Source organism: Mustela nivalis, assembly GCF_964662115.1.
Source record: "Mustela nivalis genome assembly, chromosome: 2".
NCBI lineage: Eukaryota > Metazoa > Chordata > Mammalia > Carnivora > Mustelidae > Mustela > Mustela nivalis.
In genome coordinates, this window is record NC_139021.1 from 111537200 (window position 1) to 111564400 (window position 27201).

The window sequence follows — 27201 nt, forward strand, 5'->3', positions numbered from 1 at the left end:
CCTGGCTCAAGGGATTATTTTTTAGAACTTTGTGTTGTTTGCAAACAAATTAAGGAAGACATTTTTTAAATTTACAAATTAAACTGATGTAGAGACATCTGTTAGTACCCTATAGCTTCAGTTCTCTATTTGTCTGTAAGCACAGTGATCCCCTTTCGTGTTCCTATCCTCAGCACTGAGTTGGTTTTCCCTAAGTAGATTTTCTTCTGCATGAGTATGTACTCATTATTTATTTGGACTTCACATAAAATGGTTGCTATCCTTGACCCAGTGGTCCCAAACCACTCACATGGATCTAGAATGTTCTGTGCCTAGGGATGCTGTCATATGATTGCAGAAGCCAGGCCTCCTGCATTGTTCATTCATTATGTGACATTCAGACCTCTCAGACTCATCTGCTTCATTATCTTATTCCTACTAACCACACAACGTTTCAAAGCAGAAGGACACAAAAATGGGATTCAGACAAAAGAGGCCCAGCTTAACCAAGAGACTGGTTCTTCCCCCTCCCTTTGTTTGCGATGTTTAGTGTATCTACTTTACAATGGGAAAGGAGTGGAATGGCTCACTTACACAGAGTAGAAGTTAGTGGAGAAGAATAATTAATTAGTGAGAGGAAGGATAACCTTGTGTTAGGTTGGCCATCTGTGTGGGAGAGGAGAATTACGAATCCCTACAGGAGGTTTGTCTAACAGAGGCCATGCAGTCGGGAAGAGCAGAGAGCCCTAGAATGACATACGTCTGTGATGCCCACCACGTGACATGCCTTCACCCAAACCTCTTTCTGTCTTACTAGAACCTCTTACTACTCAGCATGGTTGCTTGCTTAGTCCCATGGCCACCAAAAAACTTCTGGAAAGATAATAACTTTCCAGTTGGAACATAAGTATTGTTAGCTCTCCCGATGGCCCCCTTCCAGGTCCATGACTCATGCTGAGCTACCTTTGTCCTGAATGGCTCTCACTGATAACTTGACCTACCTTTGGTCCTGTCAAGGCCACTCAGCACCCTTTAACAGAAACAAAGAGTGTTCAATGAAAGTTGCAAAAAGACCAACTAAAAATAGAACCCAAGTCACTGTTGGAAGGCTAAATAATTAACTAAATAATTAGCTACTTTCAAAATCAAAGCCGACCCCCCAAAGTCAAGGAAACTCCCTGACTGACAAATGCACTAAGACAGCCACTTTCCAAGGAGACTCCTCCTCCACCACCACACACTGCCCCCTGCTCAATCTTCTGTAGAGACAGAAACTTAATGGACACAACACACTGCAGCTGCTAACACCTGAGGCTGAGAAGCTCCTTGGAAGGATGAGGCAGGAGGCTTTACCACTCAGATGGGTTTTGGAGACACCCAAATTGGCCACTGGGTCTCTTCTTGGTCTTTTGCCCAAAATTTAGCCCACAGCCTTCATAAAATTACATGTTAGCCCAAAGGAAATCTCAAAGATCTTCTCCACAAATATTGGTGGAAATGGTAATAACTAGCTCTTCTGCACAACCAGAAATAGGCACCATGTGTTCTCATTTATGGGCTTTTGTCTGATGCATGTAGAAGTTTTAGAATTAAAGCTCTTTATTTATATCTGTCTGGATGTTTTTGTGTCTACACATATGTAATAGTTTCCTGCCTTTGGATGGTATTACAAAATTACACCATAAATTTCTTAAAAGGACTTCTATTTTAATTGCTGTAATGATAAATAAACACATACAGATTGAACAGTTCTAAAATTCCCAGAAATCTGGGAAATTATCTTTTAATACTTTTATATGCTTTAAAAATATTCTTATACAAACTGACACAAGTATTTTCAAAATTCAAGTTTCCATAATTTGGGTAGGTCTTTAGCAATCAGGACTAGTTTGATATTGCCGGTTGAAACACTGGCGTTTCTAGCATCATACATTTCTATACTATTTGGGTACATTCTTCCCAAAATTACAAAGGTTTCCTGATTAAATAAACCCGCCTGTGGCTACCGCTGTTTCAGACTATCAAAAATGCAAAGTTTTCTTTAACCAAATTGAACCTTCTTCTGACCAACCTTATTTCAACAGTACTTACAATTTGTAGTATAAAAATAGTTTCCAAGCTCTTTACATAACCTAAAACCTTAAAGTTATGCTAACCTGAGTAAATGGTTTTCTTTAGATATCCAGGTCACTTATAAAGAAGAGAAAATACTGAAACTTAATTACTAAACTTAATTAATTCTATAGGCTTTTTGTCTCTAATTTTTACATGGTACAGGCTGGGATAAGATTTCAGAATTGCATTCAGGCCAGGTTATTTCTCCTGGAGAGCACACTTCTGTTCTATAGAAAGATCTGGACATATTTCCAAATAATTCCTATTCCCCAACTACCTCCTCCTCTCATCCATCCCCCTCCAAAGCCACAAAGGCACCTTTCTCCATCCTCACCATGAGAACCTACGGGGCTTCTGATGGAGAAGGCCCCAAAATGGTGGCCGCCAGGATTTTCCCAATGAGTCACAACCAGCCTCCAGCCATTTGTGAAAAGTATCATGTAAGTCTCCCCACGTGTCTGTGGCTTCAATGTGCTTGCTATGGGCCTCAGGAGGCAGTCACAGGCTCAGCTCCTGTCTCTCTGGATATGCCTGCCTCTCTAAATTTCAGGGTGGCAGCTAGTCTTGAAGCCTTGGTTCTCTGAGGAGCCCAAGAGAATCTACTGATCTCCAGTTTGTCCTGATTTTTCTTACTGTAAGGCTAAAAGTGATGACTTCTGGAAGTTGCTTCTCTTGCTGTCAACATGTTATACAACCATGTTATGTCTGCCATACTGAGCAGTGAACATCGGTACCACTGTTAACTACAGATTTTATTCTGATTTCACCAGTGTCTTCCACTAGTGTCCTTTGTCTCTCTCAGAATCCAAATAAGGATAACACATAGAATTTAGTTATGTATCAGCTTAGTCTCCTCAATCTGTGATACTCCCATAGCCCTTTCTTTTTTTATTTTTTTCAAGACTTTTTCACATTTGGAGTTCTCTCATTATGGATTTTTCTGATATTTTCTATTAATTAGGCTGGATTTATGTTTGGGGGGAAGTATAGCACAAAGGTGAGTCCCCTTTATACATCATATCAGGATGTACATGACAGAAGCTTGACTAATAACTGGGGATGGTAGCTTGATCACAGGGTTTAGATGGCACCTACCAGATTTCTCTGCTGAAAAGTTACACTTTTTCCCCTCAAATCTCTATCAGCTAGAAGCCAATCACTAAATTCAGTGCACACTCAAGGGGAATGGAATTAAACTCTACCTCTTGGTAGCAGGAATATCTGTATCTATATCAAGAATAATTTTTCTGTTATTTATTTTTTCATATGGACTCATGGACATTTATTTTATTCTTTGGAGTTTGATCCAACATAGGCTTGCTTGTGTCATTGCTCAATTTATTAAAATTTCCTGGTTTCACCTTTGCTTGAGTTTATAACTTCTTCAGTCTGTGTCTGCCCTGAATAATGCTGTATTCTTACTTCTCCCAGTGAGTGCCTGTCACTCTCTAGTTTTCAGGTTGCTTCTTCTTCCTGTGACATCAGATCTCTGCTGGGTTCACAAAAAGTAACTCATTTCCAACAATGCTCTTTCCAGCTCTCTATGTCTCTGAAATCATTTATTAGACTGATATCTGATAAATCATGATCCAAAAGCTCACATGAAAATAATGGATGTATAATTACAATATGAGTTCTGAATCACTGGTTCTGTGTGCTCTGAAATTTTCTGATCCAGGCTGGTGCCATTAGAGAAGATAAAAATAGATTATTTCTTCGTGTCACTTCAGTTCCCTCCCTTCACATCACTCCCATCTGTCCCTCACCTACAGAACCCATTAGGCACATAAGGCCCATGACTTGGCTTGTTCTATATCGATACTATCAATCATGCTCTTTGGCCTTACAGCAATAGACTCACTCCTGACTTTGTCCTCAGGAGAGAATACAGTAAATTATCAAAAAGAGAAGGTTTACATTACTCTCATAAAGTGTAGTTAACAAGCAGGGAGGACGTTCATACAACACCCCCATCAATCAGTACCTGTGCTGAGACATAACAGTAAATATCAGTGGTAATAATAATAATAATAATAACAATTGAATAAATAAAGGCTTTTAAAATGGGTACACCTCCGAGAATCTTAGAAAAAAAATGCAACATGAATTTAGGACTCAGAGAGTTTAAAGGTCAGAACAGGTCAGGAAGAGTAAAACTTATACCATTTCATAGATTTGAACAATTACTTTAGGAAAAATCCATTACATAATACACCTGTTAGATGCTGAGGAAGTAGTATGAAAAGGGACTATCTCGTCTGATATAACACTATCAAAATGTATTCTGGAAAGGGATTCAATATGGCAGCAAAGGAAGATCCTGAAGTGATCTCCCATAAACATAAACAAATCTACAGCTACATACGGATCAAATCTACAGCTACATACGGATCATTCCCCTGTGAAAAAGATCTGAAATCTGGATGACAATCAACGGATAAAAAAATGTCATTGAGACAGGTAAGAGAGGCAGAGATTTGGTCTTCACAAAAAACTCAGGCCCCAGAGCCCAGCACACAATAGGGAGGGGTCTCACCAGTCTGGTGCTTCCTCTGGAAAAGTGAGGAGCTGGTGCCTCATATCAGGCAGTCCAACCCTTGGGATCTGCACCAGAGAGATGAGTTCTCCAGAGATGTCTGGGGAAAGCCAAGGGAGATGAGGGATCCAAAGTACTATAGGAAACTGAGGTTTTCCTTCTAAAGAGCTCATGTTTGGTCTCACTCCTCCTGGGATCCTACTCAAAAGCACCACTTTTTTTTTTTTTTTTTGATGTGGAAAAAAAATATATTTTTTATTTCTTTTCAATGTAACAGTATTCATTGTTTTTGCACCACACCCAGTGCTCCAGGCAATACGTGCCTTCCCTAATACCCACCACCTGGTTCCCCCAACCTCCCACCCCCACCCCTTCATGACCCTCAGGTCGTTTTTCAGAGTCCATAGTCTCTCATGGCTCACCTCCCCCTTTTAAAGTGTCTAGACTGTATGGCAAGAAAATTCATTTGTTCATCTGAGGGTATCTGCCCGAGGGGCAGGGAAGAGTCAGGGGTCTCTCTGGAGACAAAGGCTCTGGCAGACACCGTTTGTGTGTTCTACACCTACCCTGCTAGCCAAGGTAGGCACATTGTGACACAGCACATTCCTGTTGCCTCACAAGAAGGGCTCGCAGAGGGACGCCTGGGTGGCTCAGTTGGTTAAGCAGCTGCCTTCGGCTCAGGTCATGATCCCAGCATCCTGGGTTTGAGACCCACATCGGGCTCCTTGCTCTGCAGGGAGCCTGCTTCTCCCTCTGACTCTGCCTTCCACTCTGTCTGACTGTGCTCGTGCTCGCTCACTCTCTGACAAATAAATAAATAAAATCTTAAAAAAAAAAAAAAAAAGAAGGGCTTGCAGACCCAGCATGGTCCCACCGCCTTGCTGAGGCTAGAGAGAGTGGGTGGTAGCAGCAATTCTTCACTCCCGCAAGGGCAGACTAGTGTGAACAATCATGGCATTTCCCTGTCCCCAATCTCAGGACTGGGATAGGGCAGCACAGCTAAAATTGATGAGTACATGCAGTCAAGGCATTTTCCTGTTTTCGTTCTGAAGCCAGAGGGCGTGCCTTGTCCCCTGCACGTACCGCACAGGGGATGCCCCTTATTTGTTTGGCTCTGGTGGCCAAGGGGGCTGGCATTCCTGAGCTCCAGGGAACTATAACAAATGCAAAGACACTTCTTGGCAGACCAGTACCCCCAGGACACTGCATAGACAGCAGGCTGAAACACAACCCCTGTTTTTCCGTGAATAAAGCCTTTTTACTTACCCTGGAGCTTCAACCTGAGGGACAAGCTTCATGTCTCCCAGACATATAGAGGCTACAGAGGTGCTCCCAGGGAATGTAAGCAGAAAGAAACCATCCTTGCTCATCCCCTTTGCCTCAATACTGCTCTACCAAACATCCCAGAAAGGAGCTTATACACTTATCTAGAGCCCTGATTTTTGAAACTGTCACCAGGGACACCTCCAGATCTCCCAATCTGGAGTCCAACTGGGATTGAAATTGTCACCCCACAAGACTATATATATTTGCACACTTTAAAAGCTTCTGCCTGAGTGTCTGACTTCCAATCAGCCTAAAACAAAGTGTTAGATTAGATTCCTTTCCTTGGAACACTGACAGGTCTTGGGGACAGATCAGAAATAAATCAGGCTATTTAGACAATCACAAAGGTTAGGAGACAACCAAGAACCAGGACAAGGGTAAGGGAGAAAGTTCGTCTCCTACACATGGCAACTCTTCATCACTGGAAGAAGAAGTTGTTTTGCCAAATATATAGAAACACAGGAAGTCAAGAAAAATGAGGAAATAAAAATACGTTCCAAATAAAAGAATAAGACAAAACTTCAGAAAAACGTTAATGACATTGAGATAAGTAACCTACATGTAATGAACTCAATTTGATAGTCATAAAGATGCCCGTGGAACTCGGGAGAAGAATGGAGGAGCACAGGGAGAACTTCACCAGTAACAGGAAGTGTGTGAAAGAACCAATCAGAAGTGACAGGAATGACGAATACAATAATTAAACCAAAAACTACACTAAAGGTGTTCAGCCTGAGACTGGATGATACAGAAGATAGAGTCTCTGAGGTGGAACATAAAGCTGCCCAAACAGAGCAACAAAAAGAAAAATGAATTCAAAACATTACAGATAACTTAAGAAACTTAATGTGACATCAAGCAGCATGACACTCAAAGAGGTCCTAAAGGGTGAGGAGAATCAGAAAGGTGCAGATAACTTATTTGAAAAAATCATGGGTGAAAACTTTCCTAACCTGAGGAAGAAAACACCACACTGGGATATTCAAATCAGAAAAACAAACAAATATAAAACACCTCAAAGACCCCAACACCAAGCCACATTATAATTTGAATGTCAAAAATTAATGATAAAAAGCAGCAGCAGAACACCTGTTTATTATGTGCAGGGAAGTGTACCCAGTAGGCTACCAGCAGATTATTCAGCACACGTTTCACAGGCCAGAAGAGAGCAGTGTGATGTGTTCAGAGTACTGAGGGAGGCACCTCAGTGGCACAATTGTTTAAGAGTCCAACTTTTGGTTTCTGCTCAGGTCATGATCTCAGGGTTGTGGGATCAAGCCCCAACTTGGGCTCCCTGCTCGGTCTGCTTCAGTTTCTCTCTCTTTCATCCCTCTTCCAAAGAAATTGTTAGTGTCCGTGATCAAAGGAACGAGGCTGATGCAAAGTGAAAGTCAAGCAAAGCTTTATTTCGCGCCAAGCATTGAAAACCAAACCGACTGGTAGGGGCCATGTCTTACAAAGAGGCGATGACGACGACCCTAACGAAGCCACTCCCCAGACAAGGCCATTCTCCGGACAACGATGCTCCCCAGACAACGACCCTGACGAGGCCAACGACTACCCCAAGGACTACCCCCAACGTCTACTACTACTCCCACCCATCCAGCCTCACAAACCAACCTTTAAAGAGGCAGTTGAGCCCAGCCCACACACAGGTGGCCAATGAGATTGCAACACACAGGGAAAGCTGCACAGTCATGCTCGGTCAGCAATACGGGTGACCAGTTGAATTTCAACTGACCACAGTAAATATATGAACACTCCACTGATTGGATGTCTCCATCTGGTCTGGCCCACCCCTATATCCGGGGTTTGCAAGTAAGTTCCTCTGGCTAACAAGGCCCTCATACAGGCCCTCACATTCCCCCCTTTTCCTTGGAAATAAGTCAAATCCTTGACTTTTTAGCCAGTTCTATGTTCTCCTGTTGTAAGGGCTTATATTGAGCTTGTAAGACTAACTTTTTTTTTTAAGATTTTATTTATTTATTTGTCAGAGAGAGAGGATCGAGAGCGAGCACAGGCAGACAGAGTGACAGGTAGAGGCAGAGGGAGAAGCAGGCTCCCTGCCAAGCAAGGAGCCCGATGTGGGACTCGATCCCAGGACGCTGGGATCATGACCTGGGCTGAAGGCAGCTGCTTAACCAACTGAGCCACCCAGGCGTGGGACTTGATCCCAGGACGCTGGGATCATGACCTGGGCTGAAGGCAGCTGCTTAACCAACTGAGCCACCCAGGCGTCCCATAAGACTAACATTTTATCGCTCTAATTTTCTTTTGTACAAATGACATAAGAGCATTTACAATGCAGGGGCCAAAAGCAACAGTAGTGCACAGTCGGCTGATGAGTTAGCCATTCACCGCTTTGTATGACCTTTTGCATTTTTCCTAATTCCATTCATCTAATTTCCTGCCTATACTTTACATAAACAGGTAACAATAGGAGCAACAATAAACTCACAAGTTTTTTAGTCTTAGCTTTAGTCCATGGTCAGCAGGGTCCGTGGGCTGCGGCTTCCATCTCTGGGGGGCGTCCTCATCCTCATCTCATTTGACATGATCCGCGTGAATCCAGGCCCTAATTCCTTCTACTTTTACTGACACGGGGGTGGTCAGGATGACAGTAAATGGTCCCTTCCAGCGAGGCTCTAAGTTTCCCACTTGATAGCGACATATCCAAACCAAGTCCTTGGGTTGGTAAGGATGTGGTTCCACCTCTGTCTCTGACCCAGTGTGGTCAGTCCGGATCCCTGCGTGGGCTTTTTTAAAAATAGACTGTAATGCCTGCAGTGACTGGAGTACAGAATTATCAGTCATTTTTGCTAGGGCAACCTCTTGTAGCCAAGGACGGGGGGGGGGAGGGGTCTCCTGAACATTGTTTCAAGTGGGGTCACCTTGTTTAAATAGGGTGTACATCTTGCCTTGAGGAGGGTGAAAGGAAGGAGATCAACCGATGTTCTGGAGTCCACCAGACTCCAGAATTAGTTTTGTCAAGGTCTCTTTAAGAGTCCAGTTCATTCTCTCTACTTGCCCGGAACTCTGGGGCCAATAGGCACAATGTAGTTTCCAATTAGTGCCAATGGCCTTGGTCAATCCCTGTGAGACTGAACTCACAAATGCAGGGCCATTGTCTGACCCGATTGCAAGAGGCAGCCCAAACCTAGGAATTATTTCTTCTAGTAGCTTTTTGGCTATCACTCTTGCCATCTCATGTTTGACAGAAAAAGCCTCTACCCAGCCTGAAAAGGTATCTACAAAAACTAACATATACTTGTGCCCATATTTTCCAGGTTTCATTTCTGTAAAATCTATTTCCCAATAAATTCTGAGTTCCTTACCTCTTTCTCTTTTCCCTCTTCCCATTTTAGTTCTTCCCACATAAACTGTCTGGCATTGAGCACATCTATCAACTACATCCTGAACCATACATCCTAATTTAGAAACCTGAAACTGCTTGTCTATAAGTTCCTTGAGTTTGCGTATCCCCAAGTGAGTACCCTGATGTATCTGGTCTACTAACTTCTTATCTAGTCTTCGAAGAAGAATTATTTTTCCTGCTTTAGTCTTAGCCCGGTTCCCTTCATAGTCCAATTTAACCCATTTTTGTAAATACTTTAAATCTTCTTCTAAATAGTTTGGTTTTTCTGGTAGGGCTGGAGCCGGGAGTGTAACCAGTTCTTGTACTGTTTCTCAGGCTGCTTGCTTTGCAGTTTTATCTGCTAATTGGTTTCCTTTTGAAATCAGATCAGTCGCCTTTTGGTGACCTGGGTAATGCATAATGGCCACCTCTTTTGGGTCCCAAATAGCCTAAAGGAGAGCCAATATTTCTCCTCTGTTTTTAATTCCTTTTCCTTCTGCTGTTAATAGGCCCCTTTCTTTATAAATAGCCACATGTATATGGAGAGTAGCAAAAGCATACCTGCTGTCCATATAGATGTTAGCGGTTTTACTTCGGCTATCTGCAGTGCTTTGGTGAATGCAATCAGCTCCACTTCTTGCACCGATGTTCCGTGTGGCAGGGCTGCTGTCCAGAGTTCCTGTCCAAAAGAAACCACCAAAGCCCCCGCATACCTCTTTCTATTGACCATGTAGCTACTCCCATCTGTGAACAGAGTCATCTCAGCATCTGGGAGGGGAATGTCTCTGAGATCCGGCCTTATTCCTGTGACTTGGGTTAGGACCTCCCCACAGTCGTGTGGGTGATCAGCCAGCTCCTCTGGCAGCAGCGTGGCTGGATTTAGCACCGCTGGGGACTGGAAGGTCATTCTTGGTTCATTAAGGAGGAGGGCCTGATACCCCGTCACTCAGGCGTTCGTCATCCATTGGTCTGGTGGAGCCCAGAGAAGGCCCTTGATAGCCTTTTGACCCAAAGTCAATTTACTTGCACCCTTGACCAGGAGGGCCGTGGCAGCAATTATGTGGAGGCAAGGGGGAACCCAGCTGCTACTGGATCTAGTTTCTTGATAAGATAGGCTACTGGCCTTTGCCAAGGCCCCAGAGTTTGAGTCAAAACTCCTTTAGCCACCCCTGCTTTTTCATCCACATACAAGTGGAAGGGCTTGGTAACATCTGGGATGACCAATGCTGGGACACTCAGTAAGACTGTTTGTAATTCCTGAAATGCTCCTTCGGCCTCAGCTGTCCACTCTTATCATAGCGAGCCACCCTTTTGCCAGTTTGTAGAGAGGTCAGGCAATCTCTGCTAACCATGGTAGCAGAGCCTACAGTAACCCACCGTCCCAAGAAACTCCCTCACTTGTCAGGACATGGTGTGGCAAGGGTATCGGGTGATCACCTGTTTCCTGGACTCAGACAGTGAACGCACACCCTCGTGGAGATCAAAGCCTAGATAAGTGGAATGGCTCTGACAGAGCTGTGCTTTCTTTGCTGACACCCGATATGCTTTTTCCTGCAGAGTCTGTAAGAGAGCTCTTGTCCCCCACAAACATGACTCATAGTCCTCAGCGGCTACTAGCCAAGTTATCAACATACTGTAACCGAGTGACTCCCAGGTTGGAGGTTCTGTACTCACACAAATCCTTATGTAGGACCTTGTCAAAAATGGTGGGTGAATTCTTGAATCCTTGAGGAAGTCTTGTCCAGGTGAGCTGGCCTTGGAAACCTTCTTGTGGGTCAGACCACTCAAAAGCAAAAAGGGGCTGAGATTCCCTTGCTAAATATATGCAGAAAAATGCATCCTTGAGATCTAAGATGGTATACACAGTTCTTTCGGGGCCCAGGAGGGAGAGTAGGGTATAGGGGTTAGGCACCGTTGGGTGGATATCTACAACCCGTTTGTTAACTTCTCGCAAGTCCTAGACAGGTCGGTACTCCCCAGTCTCAGCTTTTTTGATGGGCAACAAAGGTGTGCTCCATGGAGATTTGCAAGGAAATAGGATCCCATCTCCTCTGAGACAGTTAATGTGTTTTCTGATCCCTTCCTTTGCTCCCCGGGGGAGGGGGGACTGCCAAACGCGAACAGCCATAGCCATCGCCTTTAATTGCACCACCACTGGGTGTTGTCCCCTGGCCAAGCCAGGCGGGTTCCCTTCTGCCAAGACCTAGGGAAACTCGACCTGTAGGGTTTGGAGAAGGCTCCCCCCGTTTGTCTTCTCTGGTTTTGAGACTGGCTCATAAAGGAGGTATTCATCTACTGCTGCCATAAGCACCTGTACAGTGGGTTGTCTCAAGGTTACAGTCATGTCTCCTTCCAAGAACTGAATGCCAGCTCATAACTTGTGGAGGAGATCTCTTCCCATCAAGTTACATGGAGCATTATGAAGGGAAAAAAATCAATGTTTAACTACTCCTGAGGCCAAATTTAAAGTCCTTTCTATTGTCCATTTATGCCTCTCTGTGCCATTTGCTCCTAGTACCTAGACTTCCTCTCCAGATAGTTTCTCCATAGGTTTAAGTAATGATAAAAATTGGGCTCCTGTGTCCACCAAAAAATCAATTGATTTCCCCTCCACTTCAATTTTTACCTGAGGTTTAGAGAGGGGGTTCGAACCATGGCCCCTTCAGTCTCTGGTGGCAAGCATTGCTGTCTTCTTTTGGGGGCACTCCTTGGCCCAATGTCCTTTTTCCTTACAGTAAGCACACTGATCTGAATCTAAGTCTCCCCGCCTGCCTTCTCTGTGCTTAGGCTTTTCCTTTCATTTACTATCCCCTACCTGTCTCCTCCCCTCCTCATGTAATGCCAAAACCTTAACCAGTTTTTTTGTCTGCTTTTCATCCTTGTGTGCATCCCTGTTGTTAAACACCTTTTCTGCTATTCCCACTAACTCAGTCAGATTCTTCCCTTCAAATCCTTCAACTTTCTGAAGTTTCCTCCTTATATCTTGGGGCTGACTGACTGGCAAATGCAAGATTCATTGCCCTCTGATTTTCGGGTGCCCTAGGCTCAATCTGACTATACATTTTATAGGCTTCAATAAGCCTTTCTAGGAAAGCCCCTGGAGACTCATTCTTACCTTGAGCCACTGTACCAGTTTTAGATAAATTTATGGGTCTCCTTGCAGCTGCACGGAGGCCTGCCAGTAGAGCCTGGTGGTAGAAATGTAAGCTCTCCTTGCCTTCATTGGAGTTTGGATTCCAGTTGGGGGGTTCCCTCAGGCAGTAGTCCTCCATTCGGCAGGGATCGAGGTCCCTGCCAAGTATCTCACTTTTCACCTTATGGGTTTCTCGCATGATGTGATCCCTCTCTTCTGCGTTAAAGAGAGGCATAAGGAGCTGTTGAATATCCACCCAGGTAGGTTGGTGGATAAGAAAGACAGTCTCCAAGAGACTAATTAATATCCTGAGGGAGGACATAAAAGGATTTGTGTTGGGCCTTCCAGTTATAGATGTTAGAAGAGGAGAAAGGGATATAGGTTAGGTTAGGTGGGGGTGCCCTCTCCCATATGGTAGAGCAAACTCACGGAGAGGCAGCATTGGCGGCAACAGCACTGGTGAGGTAAAGGGAGGCAGAGGGGGATAGAGGAAAGGGGAAAGATCAGGGCGGTCTCTCTGCTTGGTGGTCCCATAGGTGGACCCCAACCACATATGAGGTGGACTGGTAAGGGCATCTCAGGACTGAGAGTCAAGTTTAGGGGACAGATGGGGACGGGGAATTCCACATCCTCCACATCCGATGGGGGGAGGACGGTCTTCTTCCCTGGTTCCCCCTTATCTGTCTGTTCTGGTTTTGGTCTTTGACCTGCCTTAGAGGGAGAGAGATGGTTTCATTAGCAGGGGAAGGTGGGACTTGAGCCATGACGGTGGCTCTTCTATCAGATATCACCAGGCCACAATGTACGGTATTTGGTCTTGATGTAGATTGAACACCTCACTCAGGGTAGAATAGATCTGAACCTAGGCAAACGTTCCTTCCGGCAGCCACCCTGTGGGCCACTCTAACTGGCAGAGTGTTTTTAGTGTTCCCGGGGAAACCTTGTCACCGACTGGGTGGCTTTACCTTGAAAATCCTTGAAATGTTCGAGAACAAGACCCAGGGGTGTCACAGGTCCCTTACTCTCCGCTTGTCCCATTTCTCCAAATACAACAAACAACACAACAGACAACAAAAAAACAAGGCAAAGACCACCACAGGCCCAGCAATTCCCATCCAGAGCCCACTGATGGTGGGGACTTTCTTGGTCCCTGACAAACCAGACAATGGACAAAAAAAAAAAAAAAAAAAGCTAGAGTGAAGACAAAAATAATATGTTTAACTAAAACTACAATAATTAGTTAAAAGATTTATATTTTTAAAAGGTTGTGACATCAAAAACATTAAACATATGGTTCCCCACAGTATAGAACTTCAACAGTTTACATCAATGGAAAAGTCATCCACACAGAAAGTCAATAAGAAAAAAATCAGTCTTAAATGAATCATGTATACTGAGGTGAATGGATAAAGATATCACATACATCAATACTATTCAGCCATAAAAAATAATAAAATGGTGATGGTCGTGGTAACATGGAGAACCTTGAGAATACCTTGTTAAATAAAATAAGAGAAAGATAAATACCATATAGTTTCACTTGTATGTAGAATTGTGGAAAAAAAAAGAAACTCAGATTCATAGATACAGAGAAGAGATTGGTGTCTGCTGAGGGGAGGGACTTGGAGGCCTGGGAGGGCGGAGGGATAGAGCCACAGGGTGGGGCTCCCTCCCCCTCCCTCAGGAGCCCTTTGTGACCAGACACTAGCTCTGTGATGTGGGCCTGGGGCTTGTATCTGCACCTCCACACCCAGGGCTCAGTTGTCTGAGGACAGCAGTGTGGTTGGACGCTAAGTCTCAGAGCTCAGTTGTCTGAGGCAGCAGTGCGATCAGACATTAATGTCTGCTGAGGGAAGAGATGAAAAATTATCTCTTCCCTCAGCAATTCTTTTTTAATGGTTGGCTGAGCTCCAGTCCCATTATCTGGGCAGTTAATGTCATCTTTGCCCTTGTATGTGGGATAGGGCTCTTTGTATATTTAGTTTCTTATTTCCAGCCTGATCCATCCTCACCACCAGGCAAGAAACACAAAAAGAGCGGGAAGGTAAGGAACCCTCGGCCCAGACCCAGCAGAGTGTGATTCTATCTTCTTTGCTATTATTCTTTCCACTTTTCTGAGTCACTGGAGAGACTCCTGAAATGGGAAAGAATAGAATGGGTATTCTCAGAAGAGAGCAGACCACCATCCATCCAGGACAAGCCAGACTCAGCAGGGGTTAGAGGGACACGAGGATTTCTCCCTGAAGATCTCAGGCCAGAATCCAGGTGTGGTGGAGGGGTCCAGGGCAGTGTCCCAAACACAGTGACCGGTGGCCAAGGACCAGAGGCTAAAAGCTGCCTCTCTAGCGGAGGTCAGGCCCCTGAGCACTGTGTCACCAGCCACGGTCCAAGGACAGGTATTTCAGGTGAATGTTCCCCCTTCAGGGCTGATTGAGGGCAGTACTGAGCCCAGGAGGTCCCAAGCAGCAGCTAGAGTGGGGCTCTGGCCTCGGAAAGTGGGGTACTATGTGAAAAAGTCCAGTTGCGCCACCAGGTCTGGTATTATGTGTGTTTCTTGAGCAGAGGAACAGTGGCAAACTTCTCACATAGGATATCCTTCTGTACATTCTTCAAAGAGGAAAACTGGAAATATTTGTATCCATTTTGAAAAGGAAATGAGTAAAACTAAAGAAAATCACAGTCCGCCCACCCCCTTAGTTAAATGTAGGAAGTCACACTACTCATGAGCAGTGAGCACCTGCTGCTGGGCTGGGGGTCCCAGCCTCCCAATGTTCTCTTATCTCAGTACCAAGCAGAGCCACGGAAGAGAAGCAAGAGAAGCCAGAGAAGCCAGACTCTGAAAGGTGAGTGTCCACCACTCACCCCTGCGTGCCCCAGTTACACTGTGCCCCCTGCTCTGAAGCCCGGCCCCACCATCTCCCAAGACACCAGGGCCTGAGCCCATCCCTCAGGAAACAGAGCCCTGGGAGGCGGGTTGGGGGCTCCTGGGAGGGAGATCACAACCCACCCAGAGGCTTCCCAGATTCTGCACCAGAAAAAAGCCCTGAGGGGCTGGAAACGGGTGTTGCCCAGCAGGGGCCCAGGGCCTAGACTAGGGGCAGGACCTCCTGCTTCCACTGTGGACAAGCTGTTCAACTCAGCTCAGATTCCTCTGTAAAGCCATGCAGTCCTTCCTCCCCCAGCAAGGTCATGAGTGAGAAAACACTTTGGAAAAGACAAAGCGATCCCCAAAATGAACCCTGTAATCACCGTGTGGGCACATGACCTTTGACAGTGCTGTTTGGGGCTTCTAAGTCCAATCCCCCAAAGGTTTCCCCTAAAGGGACATTATACCCAGTCTCCTGTAAGACACCTGGGCCCCCGCCTTCCCCTTGACCCAGTCTCCTGTTTCCAGCTTGCAGAAATTGCCTGCACGAGCTGGAAGAGTTCCGCAGTTTAGTCTCCCTTCTGCAAAGGTAATGGATCTGCCCCCTTATCCCCTGGGTGGGCCTCCCTGAGTCTGTGGTGTGACCCCCAGGGCTGCAGGGAACCGGCCTCTGGGGCTGCTTGGGGGTGCTGGGAGGAGCCATGGGACAGATTGTGACCAAAGCCCCGGGCTGAGGGACAGCAGGAGCATTGTGATGTGGGTGTGGGGCGTGGAGGGCCATGGGGTCCTCTCCCGGCCCCAGGCTGCTGCAGGGACAGCTCACACCTCTTGTCTCCCACAGCCACCTGACAAGGGTCTCTGACCACGGGGGCTTTCACCAGTCCTTACATCAAGCAGCCCCTGGTCATGTGTGCCAAGGGGCACCAGCTGGAGCCCATCAGCCATGCAGGGAGCCTGTGGAAGGCGCTCCTCCTGCCGTGGCCTCATCACCTGCTCGTGCTCCACTGACAGGGCCCCCTCGGCCTCTGGCCTCCACCCTCCCAGTGAGACCTCAAGAAGAGCAAACTAACTTTAAAAAAATCCTACCAGACACAGTGAGAAAGAACTTTCTTCCAAGTCATTCCAACTGGGCCTCTCTCATTCCAGCCATCTCAGGCCTTGGCCATGCCAGCTACCCCATTTTTTCCTTTTCCTGGTGGTGGGAAAGTACCAAGTCCTTGTTCTTGCCTGGCACATTACAGCAAAAATGCCAGCAAGAACACGTGTCCTGCCACCCACCAGATGCCTCATTCTGGCGTGGCCTTACTAACAGGCAGATAGAGACTCATAACCCTCCGTTTGTCAATCCGGATGTCCAGAAGCTCCTTGAACTACTAATCAACAAAAGGGTAGAACTGAAGAGTTGGAAGGAGAAAGAAAAGGTTGGGTCAGTTTTCAAACAGGGGTGCCCAGAAGACCACGTGAGCTTCTGGGGGACTCTGTGGAAGCTTCTGGGTACTGAGCAGACCACCACCACCCAGCCATCCTTCTGGAACATGAAAAACAAAGCAGAGCCACTGGCCCAACCTCAGCCGTTCTCATCTCCCAAGGTCTTGGAAGACCACTTGCAATGGAAACGCAGCCAGCTCTTCTGGGGTCTCCCCTCTCTACACAGTGAGTCCCTGGTGACCACTGCCTTGTTTTCTACCCACTCTTCTCCACTACAGTCTCCCTCTGTTTTATTCAATGGGACCTCTAATTGCTTGCCCGTTCTAAACCAGGATCAAGTATCTTCACAGTTTTCCCATGCCCCACCATTGTTCCACCGTGGGATCCAAACTCAACCCTCAACACTAACCTTGCCCCAGCCCCAAGTACCCCTTGCACCCTCTGTCCCAATAAGACCACCTTCTCTCCCATCCCAGAGGAGGACCAGTAGGGTATCTTTTGCTACATCCCAGAAAAAGACACAATCCTTCACCCCAACTAAAATGCAACATCTGGAGTGGCCCTTGTTGCCAAAGCAACAAGGAAGGGGGAAGACTTTACCCACTATGGAGGAAAGATCTCCAAAATTCTTTAGCCAAGTCCCTCCCAAGCTTCTAGAGGACCACCAGGCCTCCCGGGCCCACAGATCAGGTTCTACCTATCAAGGGGACTTTGTCATCTTTAATATGCAGAAGCCACAGCTTCAGAGGAAGCTCAGCAGGGATAAACAGCAAAGCAGCTTGCCCCACAAGGTTCAGCTGTCTCTGGAACTGAGGTGGTCTCAGGATGAATCCCCGGGAATGAGTCAGGCACAGAGAGAGCAGGGGCTCTCAAGGCCCTTTGTGTTTAAAGGTAAAAGCAGCCAAGCTACATGGAGGACCAGGTCCAGATACCACAGGAAGTATAAAGCAAGATTCAAACTAGAGAAGAACTTTGGTAAGGGTCTATGGCAGTGTCTGAAGAGGACACCAACAGGTCTCTCCAGGATCTCAGCTAGATTCCCAGTGAAGGTTCTGGGAACCAACTCTGAGAAGGAGTTTGGAAGACCCTTAATAGGGGCCTTGGAGGGTGGTCCAGGAAAATACTTAGCCAGGGGCCCAGACAAGAAACATATAGAAAAAACTTTAAAGGTTCATTTACACAGGAAATTAGGACAGATCAATATAGGTCTGATCCCTGTGACTGTGCGTCGATCCTGGTTTGTGGCCAGCCATGCTTTTCCCAAGTCCCAACCCCACATGGCTATCAGAAATCTAGCACCCTTAAAGGATCAGGAGCTCTGCGTAAACACCTCCCATGAGCTGTCCTTCCTCTGTCCTAACACTCAGCAGAAGCTGGAAACACACATCATAAGTTTTCGAGTGAGGCGTAAGTGGGACCTACCTCTCCAAACTGTTGAGCCCATAGATCTCAAACTACTTGAAGCTCAACATTTGCCTTTTCCCCAGTCCCCCTTTCCATGCTCAGCCACCTTTGTACCTGGGGCCCCCTCAAAAGCCAAATTTTACAAGTTCTTGGGGAAACCACCTCAGCCCCATCCAGAAGAGAAGGGTATAACTGAAAAGTCTGATCCCACTTCAGGGAGTCCCCTGCCTGTTCCCTCACCCATACGTGAGCAAATCCAGCAGGCCCTGGGAAGGACTTTACCTGGTGATGGCCATCAGTCCTCAAAGATGTCTTTATCAAGACAGGAGGGCAGTTCACCTTCTTGGGCCTCCATTCTCAGCCTCCCAAACAGAACCCTACACAGCAAGACTGGTATGGGGGCCAAGAAAGACAACCTGGAACCAAGTCCAAGTTTAGCAATGGCCAGGAATGAGCTAAAAGAGAGTGGGGGTCAGGCCTCACCAGACATGGTAGCAACACTGAAGATGAAGCTCAGGTCCCAATCTCCAAGGTCTGAAGGGGCCACAGAGGCTATGGAGGCCAAGAAGGCCCCTGCCTGGAAAGTTGTCTTAAGACCCAGTGGGCTGGCCAACAAACCAGCCATTTATGTGGATCTGATATCAGGATATCCAGGTGCTAGGAAAAGCCCCTCACCATCTACAGTGTTGGTTGCTCAAGATCCAGAGGAGGTAAGCCTTGAAACAAAGGTTAGTAAGGTTGAGCTCCAAGAGAAGATAGAGTCAGAGAACCAGCCTGAAGGCTCTACCACTAGTGAGCTTCCTCAAGATTCTCCCAGTGACCTCCTCCTTCCGGACTTTGCCACTTGTGTGCTTGTTGAAGACAGTGGCACCAATGTGCTCCCACCAGACTCTCACACTAATGCTGTCTTTGCTGCAGACAGCTTGACCACTCAAGAGTCACCCTCCTGTTCCCAAATGGAACGTGCCAGTGGAGAGACACCATCTTCCCCGATGTCACATAACCTTAGCTCAAGTGGATCAAGCAGTAAGGGGCAGCAAGAGCCCTGTGGACCAAAGGTTGAGGAACCAAGTGACAGCCAGAGCAACAATGAGATCACTGATGAGGGAAAGGACGAGAAGAGACCCAAACCAGAAGAGAATGAAGACAGGTGTGCAGAACCATTGGCAAGCAGGGCTTTCCAAGCTAGCAAGATAGGCCACCCTCCCCAGGTCAGAGGATCAGGAGAGAGCCTTGGGAGCAAATACCTCTGGCTCATGCCACCGGAAAAGGGACATGTTTTTCCGGAAAGCCACTTTAGACAAAGGATGAAGAACTTTCTGCAGTGCCTTAATCCCAATAAAAAGAGCAAAGGACTGGAAGGCCCCCTTCAAAAAGGCAAGCCTGCATCGGCTTCTGCCCCGAGCTGGGTACCAGTCAGAAGCAGATCGGTTATGGACAACAGGGCTGCCGAAACTCAGACGGTAGTGACAGCCGTGGGACAAATCCTGGTGGAAAAATTGGGACTCCACCAAGGAATTCGGGCCTCAGAGATGTATCAGCACAAGGAATTGCAGGCCCCAGTACATAGGCATTCTTGCCCTCACAGGGCTTTCGCCTCTACAGACCCGAAGAGAGTGATGGGAGGAATAACCTCCAATCAGCCTGGTACCTCCAAGGGCCATAGCTGCCCTAGCAAGAGCCAGCTGACCAGATACAGGAATGGTGAATGGAAAAGCCTCCCCAGGAACCTGGGGCCCCCAGGCAGACCCAGCCAGCACCAGCCAATGGTGGCAGGTGTCTCAGGTCGAGTTCATCATTATCCTACATGCAGTTTTCGAAAATATGCCTCAACCTATCAGGCAGAGAACGCTTCACACATCTTTTCTGGTCAGAAAGATTTTCCTCAAGAAAAAATCGAGTATATGCAAAGAAAGTCCATTTTTTCTCATGTTAGCACATCCTCTGTGTGCTAATGACTTCCCCATGCCACAATTTTGTCTCCTGAAAATATATGTTTGGTGTTTTTTCTCTCATGAGTGGTGCTGGACTTTGTGTGTGCCCTGCTTGGGTGGAGGGGATCAGAGTTTTCTCTCCCCAAAGGCCTGCTTTGGTTTCCAGAATGATGGGGCCTTGGAGGGCCAGGGACCTTGGGGTCCACCCTGTCCCCTTCCTCACACACCTTCCATTTCCATGACAAGGTGAACAAGACCCAGAGTGGGACCTTGCTCTGCCCATCCTCTCCTGCTTTCCTTCCACCTGAAATTTGTGTGGTTGTAGGGAGGGTCTGCTGAGGCATAAATCCCACTCAGGCTCCAGGAAGATAGAGTCCTAGATCAGAGTGGGGCCTGCAGTTGGGAGACGCAAGGCTGGCCTTGAGGGCAGAGGTGAGAAATCCTGCCCCCATCCACGTATCCTGTGGGGAGTAGAGGACGGCCATCCCAGGAGCCTTCTCACCCCCAGATAATCTCATCTTAGCTCCATGCAGCCCCTCTTACACTCGGAGCAGCAAGGGATGAGCTCTCTCCCAGCACTGAGGGTGTGTGGGATGCCACAGAGACCCCCAGGCACCAGCCTGCCCAGCCCCAGGGCACTGAAGGGGCCTTCTCACCAGCACCCCCTTCCCCTTCTGGGGGATGGGTGGGGTGTGGCTGTAGGCAGGGGGACCCTGTACTTAGGGTGGGAGGCCAGGAAGGAAGCCAAGTGTCAGGGTAAGCCCATGCCTGGTGTGACGACTGAGGACCCTTTGTGTCCCACTGCCACCTACAGGCCCAGAGGGGAGAAGTTAGAGGCCCCGGGACTGTCCCCACAGGATTTCCACCCTACTCCAGCTGCCAAGTCCAGGGGTGGGGTTGTGAAGAGGGTGGGGCGGGGGTTGTACAGAAGCCACCTGAGCTCCCACATGGAAAGCCAGGTTCCCAGAGACAGCCAGGCCTTCAGGCAGAGAAGTTAAGTTCTGCACAATTTGATAAGCTTGTAGGACTGCGGGCCCCGGGAAGACTTGTGGTCTGTGACCTTTATGTACACGTGTGGCCCAAGGATGGCTCCCAGGGGACTGGTGGGGACTCGGAGGCCAAGGGACTGGCCTGGCTCCTGGTCATGGTTACCTCAGAGCCCAGAAGGGCAGGAGGACAAGATGGGGCTTGTCCCACCACCGGCTGGAAGAAGGTGTCCAGAATGAGCGTGCAGTCCAGGAGGCTCCCCCACCGCCCGTGTGCCCCGGTCCCAGCCCAAAATCATCCTCTAGGGCCCCTCACACATAACTCACATGGTAGAGAGTCCCACAAGTCGGACGTGCACTCCACACTCCTGTTAGTAGAAGTGCCGTGGACAGGAGGCTGGTGGAACAGCCAGAAACAGGAAGGAGCAAATCCCCTTGCCCTTCTCCTGCCAGATGGTACAAGAAGGCCAGAAAGGGAAAGCCCCATGCCAAGAGACCTTGTGCAGAGACCTCTGACAGAGACCCACCAAGGCCTCCCACAGAGACTCATACAGAGACCCACACTGAGACCTCCCACAGAGACCCACACAAAGCCCACATAGATCCTACACAGAGACCTCTGACAGGGGCCAACATCAAGAGCCCTCATGAACACCATGTCCAGGGATGATCTTCAAGGCCCTCCCACACAGACCTTATGCAGAAACTCTCACAGTGAACAACACCAAGAGACTTCGCAGAGACCTGTGACAGAGATCCACACAGATTTCTCTCAGGCACACCTCAGAAACCGATCTGAATACCCACACACAGCTCTGAAGAACCCACACAGAGGCCTCCCAGTGCCCTGCAGACGCCAAAGACATACCTTGAACAGAGGCCTCACCTCCATCCTTAGGAGCCCAAGTAGCCACCCAGTGTCAGGCCCCGCTTGGATCTGAAGCCACTTAACAAACTGGCAGTGAAGTTGTGCTGTAAAGGCTTGTGTATTTTTTAATTACTTCTGAAAAAGACTTAGATTCCCCATGTAAACCTGAAAAATCCTTTCCTTCACAAATTTTCATTAGCTTGAGCTCCCACGCACAGTTTAAAGAATCAGAAATTGAAAACAAAACTTTGCCATCGTCTAATGAGGGAAGAAAACTTATTTGTTCAGTTTTAGCTACGGTTTAGTGAAATGGCCTCAGGGTTCATGTTCTTTATTTTGTTAGGGACAAGTCCCTCCACCCAGTGACTTATTCACATTGGAAATGCTGTAGGGAGGTCTACAGCCATTGGAATGTGGGATGGAGTGAACCAGCAGAGAGGTCATTGACTCAAATGTACAGACAGCATGCTCTTTGGCCCAGAGCAGCTTGTGGTAGGTTTGTGAGGCTTGCTTTATTTTTAAATCAAAGAACTCACAGTGTCAAACACATGAAGCTGTTTTAGAAATGAAACAGTTCGGCAATATATTTTTTTTAATTTTTTTTATTTTTTAAAAACATATATTTTTATCCCCAGGGGTATGGGTCTGTGAATCACCAGGTTTAAACACTTCACAGCACTCACCAAAGCACATACACTCTCCAATGCCCATAAACCCACCCCATCTCCCAACCCCCCTCCCCCCAGCAACCCTCAGTTTGTTTTGTGAGATTAAGAGTCACTTATGGTTTGTCTCCCTCCCAATCCCATCTTGTTTCATTGATTCTTCTCCTACCCACTTAAGCCCCCATGTTGCATCACCACTTCCTCATATCAGGGAGATCATATGATAGTTGTCTTTCTCTGCTTGACTAATTTCGCTAAGCATGATACGCTCTAGTTCCATCCATGTTGTCGCAAATGGCAAGATTTCATTTCTTTTGATGGCTGCATAGTATTCCATTGTGTAAATATACCACATGTTCTTGATCCATTCATCTCTTGATGGAAATCTAGGTTCTTTCCATAGTTTGGCTATTGTGGACATTGCTGCTATAAACATTCGGGTGTACGTGCCCCTTTGGATCACTACGTTGTATCTTAAGGGTACATACCCAGTAGTGCAATTGCTGGGTCATTGGGCAGTTCTATTTTCAACATTTTGAGGAACCTCCATGCTGTTTTCCAGAGTGGCTGCACCAGCTTGCATTCCCACCAACAGTGTAGGAGGGTTCCCATTTCTCCACATCCTCGCCAGCATCTGTCATTTCCTGACGTGTTGATTTTAGCCATTCTGACTGGTGTGAGGTTATATCTCATTGTGGTTTTGATTTGTATTTCCCTGATGCCGAGTGATATGGAGCACTTTTTCATGTGTCTGTTGGCCATCTGGATGTCTTCTTTGCAGAAATGTCTGTTCATGTCCTCTGCCCATTTCTTGATTGGATTATTTGTTCTTTGGGTGTTGAGTTTGCTAAGTTCTTTATAGATTTTGGACACTAGCCCTTTATCTGATATGTCATTTGCAAATATCTTCTCCCATTCTGTCAGTTATCTTTTGATTTTGTTAACTGTTTCCTTTGCTGTGCAAAAGCTTTTGATCTTGATGAAATCCCAATAGTTCATTTTTACCCTTGCTTCCCTTGCTTTTGGCGATGTTCCTAGGAAGATGTTGCTGCGGCTGAGGTCGAAGAGGTTGCTGCCTGTGTTCTCCTGAAGGATTTGGATGGATTCCTTTCGCACATTGAGGTCCTTCATCCATTTTGAGTCTATTTTTGTGTGTGGTGTAAGGAAATGGTCCAATTTCATTTTTCTGCATGCGGCTGTCCAATTTTCCAAACACCATTTATTAAAAAGGCTGTCTTTTTTCCATTGGACATTCTTTCCTGCTTTGTCGAAGATTAGTTGACCATAGAGTTGAGGGTCTATTTCTGGGCTCTCTATTCTGTTCCATTGATCTACGTGCCTGTTTTTGTGACAGTACCATGCTGTCTTGATGTTGACAGCTTTGTAAAAGAACTTGAATTACAGAATTGTGATGCCACCAACTCTGGCTATCTTTTTCAATATCCATTTGGCTATTTGAGCTCTTTTCTGGTTCCATATAAATTTTAGAATTATTTGTTCAATTTCTTTGAAAAAGATGGATGGTACTTTGATAGGAATTGCATTAAATGTGTAGATTGCTTTAGGTAGCATACACATTTTCACAATATTTATTTCCAATCCAGTAGCATGGACCATTTTTCCATTTCTTTGTGTCTTCCTCAATTTCTTTCATGAGTACTTTATAGTTTTCTGAGTATAGATTCTGTGCCTCCTTGTTTAGGTTTATTCCTAGGTATCTTATAGTTTGGGGTGCAATTGTAAATGGGATGGACTCCTTAATTTCTCTTTCTTCTGTCTTGCTGTTGGTGTAGAGAAATGCAACTGATTTCTTTGCATTGATTTTATATCCTGACACTTTACTGAATTCCTGTATAAGTTCTAGCAGTTTTGGAGTGGAGTCTTTTGGGTTTTCCACATACAGTATTATATCATTTGCGAAGAGTGATAATTTGACTTCTTTGCCGATTTGGATGCCTTTAATTTCCTTTTGTTGTCTGATTGCTGAGGCTAGGACCTCTAGTACTATGTTGAATAGCAGTGGTGATAATGGACAGCCCTGCCGTGTTCCTGACCTTAGCGGAAAAGCTTTCAGTTTTTCTCCATTGAGAATGATATTTGCGGTGGGTTTTTCATAAATGGCTTTGATGATATTGATTTATGTGCCCTCTATCCCTACACTTTGAAGAGATTTGATCAGGAAGGGATGCTGTACTTTGTGAAATGCTTTTTCAGCATCTATGGAGAGTATCATATGGTTCCTGTAGTTTCTTTTATTGATGTGTTGTATCACATTGACTAATTTGCGGATGTTGAACCAACCTTGCAGCCCTGGAATAAATCTCACTTGGTCGTGGTGAATAATCCTTTTAATGTACTGTTGAATCCTATTGGCTAGTATTTTGGTGAAATTTTTGCATCTGTGTTCATCAAGGATATTGGTCGATAGCTCTCTTTTTTGATAGGATCCTTGTCTCGTTTTGGGATCAAGGTGATCCTGGCCTCATAAAATGAGTTTGGAAGCTTTCCTTCCATTGCCAATTTTTGGAACAGTTTCAGGAGAATAGGAATTAGTTCTTCTTTAAATGTTTGGTGGAATTCCCCCGGGAAGCCATCTGGCGTGGGCTTTTGTTTGTTTGGAGATTTTTAATGACCATTTCAATCTCCTTACTGGTTATGGGTTTGTTCAGGCTTTCTATTTCTTCCTGGTTCAGTTGTGGTAGTTTATATGTTTCTAGGAATGCATCCATTTCTTCCAGATTGTCAAATTTGTTTGCGTAGAGTTGCTCATACTATGTTCTTCTAATAGTTTGTATTTCTTTGGTGTTAGTTGTGATCTCTCCTCTTTCATTCATGATTTTATTTATTTGGGTCATTTCTCTTTTCTTTTTGATAAGTCTGGTCAGGGGTTTATCAATTTTATTAATTCTTTCAAAGAATGAGCTCCTAGTTTCATTGATTTACTCTATTGTTTTTTTCATTTCTATTTCATTGATTTCTGCTCTGATCTTTATGATTTCTCTTCTCCTGCTGGGCTTAGGGTTTCTTTCTTGTTCTTTCTCCAGCTCCTTTAGGTATAGGATTAGGTTGTGTACCTGAGACCTTTCTTGTTTCTTGAGAAAGGCTTGTACCGCTATATATTTTCCTCTCAGGACTGCCTTTGTTGTGTCCCACAGATTTTGAACCGTTGTATTTTCATTATCATTTGTTTCCATGACTTTTTTCAATTCTTCTTTAATTTCCCGGTTGACCCATTCATTCTTTAGAAGGATGCTGTTTAGTCTCCATGTATTTGGGTTCTTTCCAAATTTCCTTTTGTGGTTGAGTTCTAGCTTTAGAGCATTGTGGTCTGAAAATATGCAGGGAATGATCCCAAACTTTTGATACCGGTTGAGTCCTGATTTAGGACCAAGGATGTGATCTATTCTGGAGAATGTTCCATGTGCACTAGAGAAGAATGTGTATTCTGTTGCTTTGGGATGAAATGTTCTGAATATATCTGTGATGTCCACCTGGCCCAGTGTGTCGTTTAAGGCCTTTATTTCCTTGCTGATCTTTTGCTTGGATGATCTGTCCATTTCAGTGAGGGGAGTGTTAAAGTCCCCTACTATTATTGTATTATTGTTTATGTGTTACTTTGATTTTGTTATTAATTGGTTTATATAGTTGGATGCTCCCATGTTGGGGGTATAGATATTTAAAATTGTTAGATCTTCTTGTTGGACAGATCCTTTGAGTATGATATAGTGATATAGTGTCCTTCCTCATCTCTTATTATAGTCTTTGGCTTAAAATCTCATTGATCTGATATAAGGATTGCCACTCCTGCTTTCTTCTGATGTCCATTTGCATGGTAAATTCTTTTCAACCCCTCACTTTAAATCTGGAGGTGTCTTAGGGCTTAAAATGAGTTTCTTGGAGGCAACATATAGATTTTTTTTAATCCATTCTGATACCCTGTGTCTTTTGACAGGGGCATTTAGCCCATTAACATTCAGGGTAACTATTGAGAGATATGAATTTAGTGACATTGTATTGCCTGTAAGGTGACTGTTACTGTATATAGTCTCTGTCCCGTTCTGATCTACCACTTGTAGGCTCTCTCTTTGCTTAGAGGACCCTTTCAATATTTCCTGTAGAGCTGGTTTGGTGTTTGCAAATTCTTCAGTTTTTGTTTGTCCTGGAAGCTTTTAATCACTCCTTCTATTTTCAATGATAGTCTAGCTGGATATAGTATTCTTGGCTCCATGTTTTTCTCGTTAGTGCTCTGAAAATATCATGCCAGCTCTTTCTGGCCTGCCAGGTCTCTGTGGATAAGTCAGCTGCCAATCTAATATTTTTACCATTGTATGTTACATACTTCTTTTCCCGGGCTGCTTTCAGGATTTTCTCTTTGTCACTGAGACTTGTTAATTTTACTATTAGGTGACGGGGTGTGGGCCTATTCTTGTTGATCTTGAGGGGCGTTCTCTGAATCTCCTGAATTTTGATGCACCTTCCCTTTGCCATATTGGGGAAATTCTCCCCAATAATTCTCTCCAGTATACCTTCTGCTCCCGTCTCTCTTTCTTCTTCTTCTGGAATCCCAATTATTCTAATGTTTTGTCTTATGGTGTCACTTATCTCT

The 27201-nt window shown here is 45.8% G+C and overlaps 1 protein-coding gene and 1 long non-coding RNA gene across 6 annotated transcripts in view; one reads left to right on the forward strand and one right to left on the reverse strand.

Moving 5' to 3' along the window:
• LOC309859875 overlaps positions 1–27201 on the reverse strand; it is a 599272-nt gene that overhangs the window by 169492 nt on the left and 402579 nt on the right. The gene's annotated exons all lie outside the window — the stretch shown is intronic.
• Positions 14229–20139, forward strand: LOC309858743 (spermatogenesis-associated protein 31E1-like). The gene is made up of 4 exons (XM_082719056.1): positions 14229–14488; positions 15230–15287; positions 15839–15899; positions 16152–20139. The coding sequence occupies exons 1-4, from the start codon at positions 14303–14305 to the stop codon at positions 20095–20097; spliced, it is 4251 nt and encodes a 1416-aa protein (XP_082575182.1). The 5' UTR covers positions 14229–14302; the 3' UTR covers positions 20098–20139.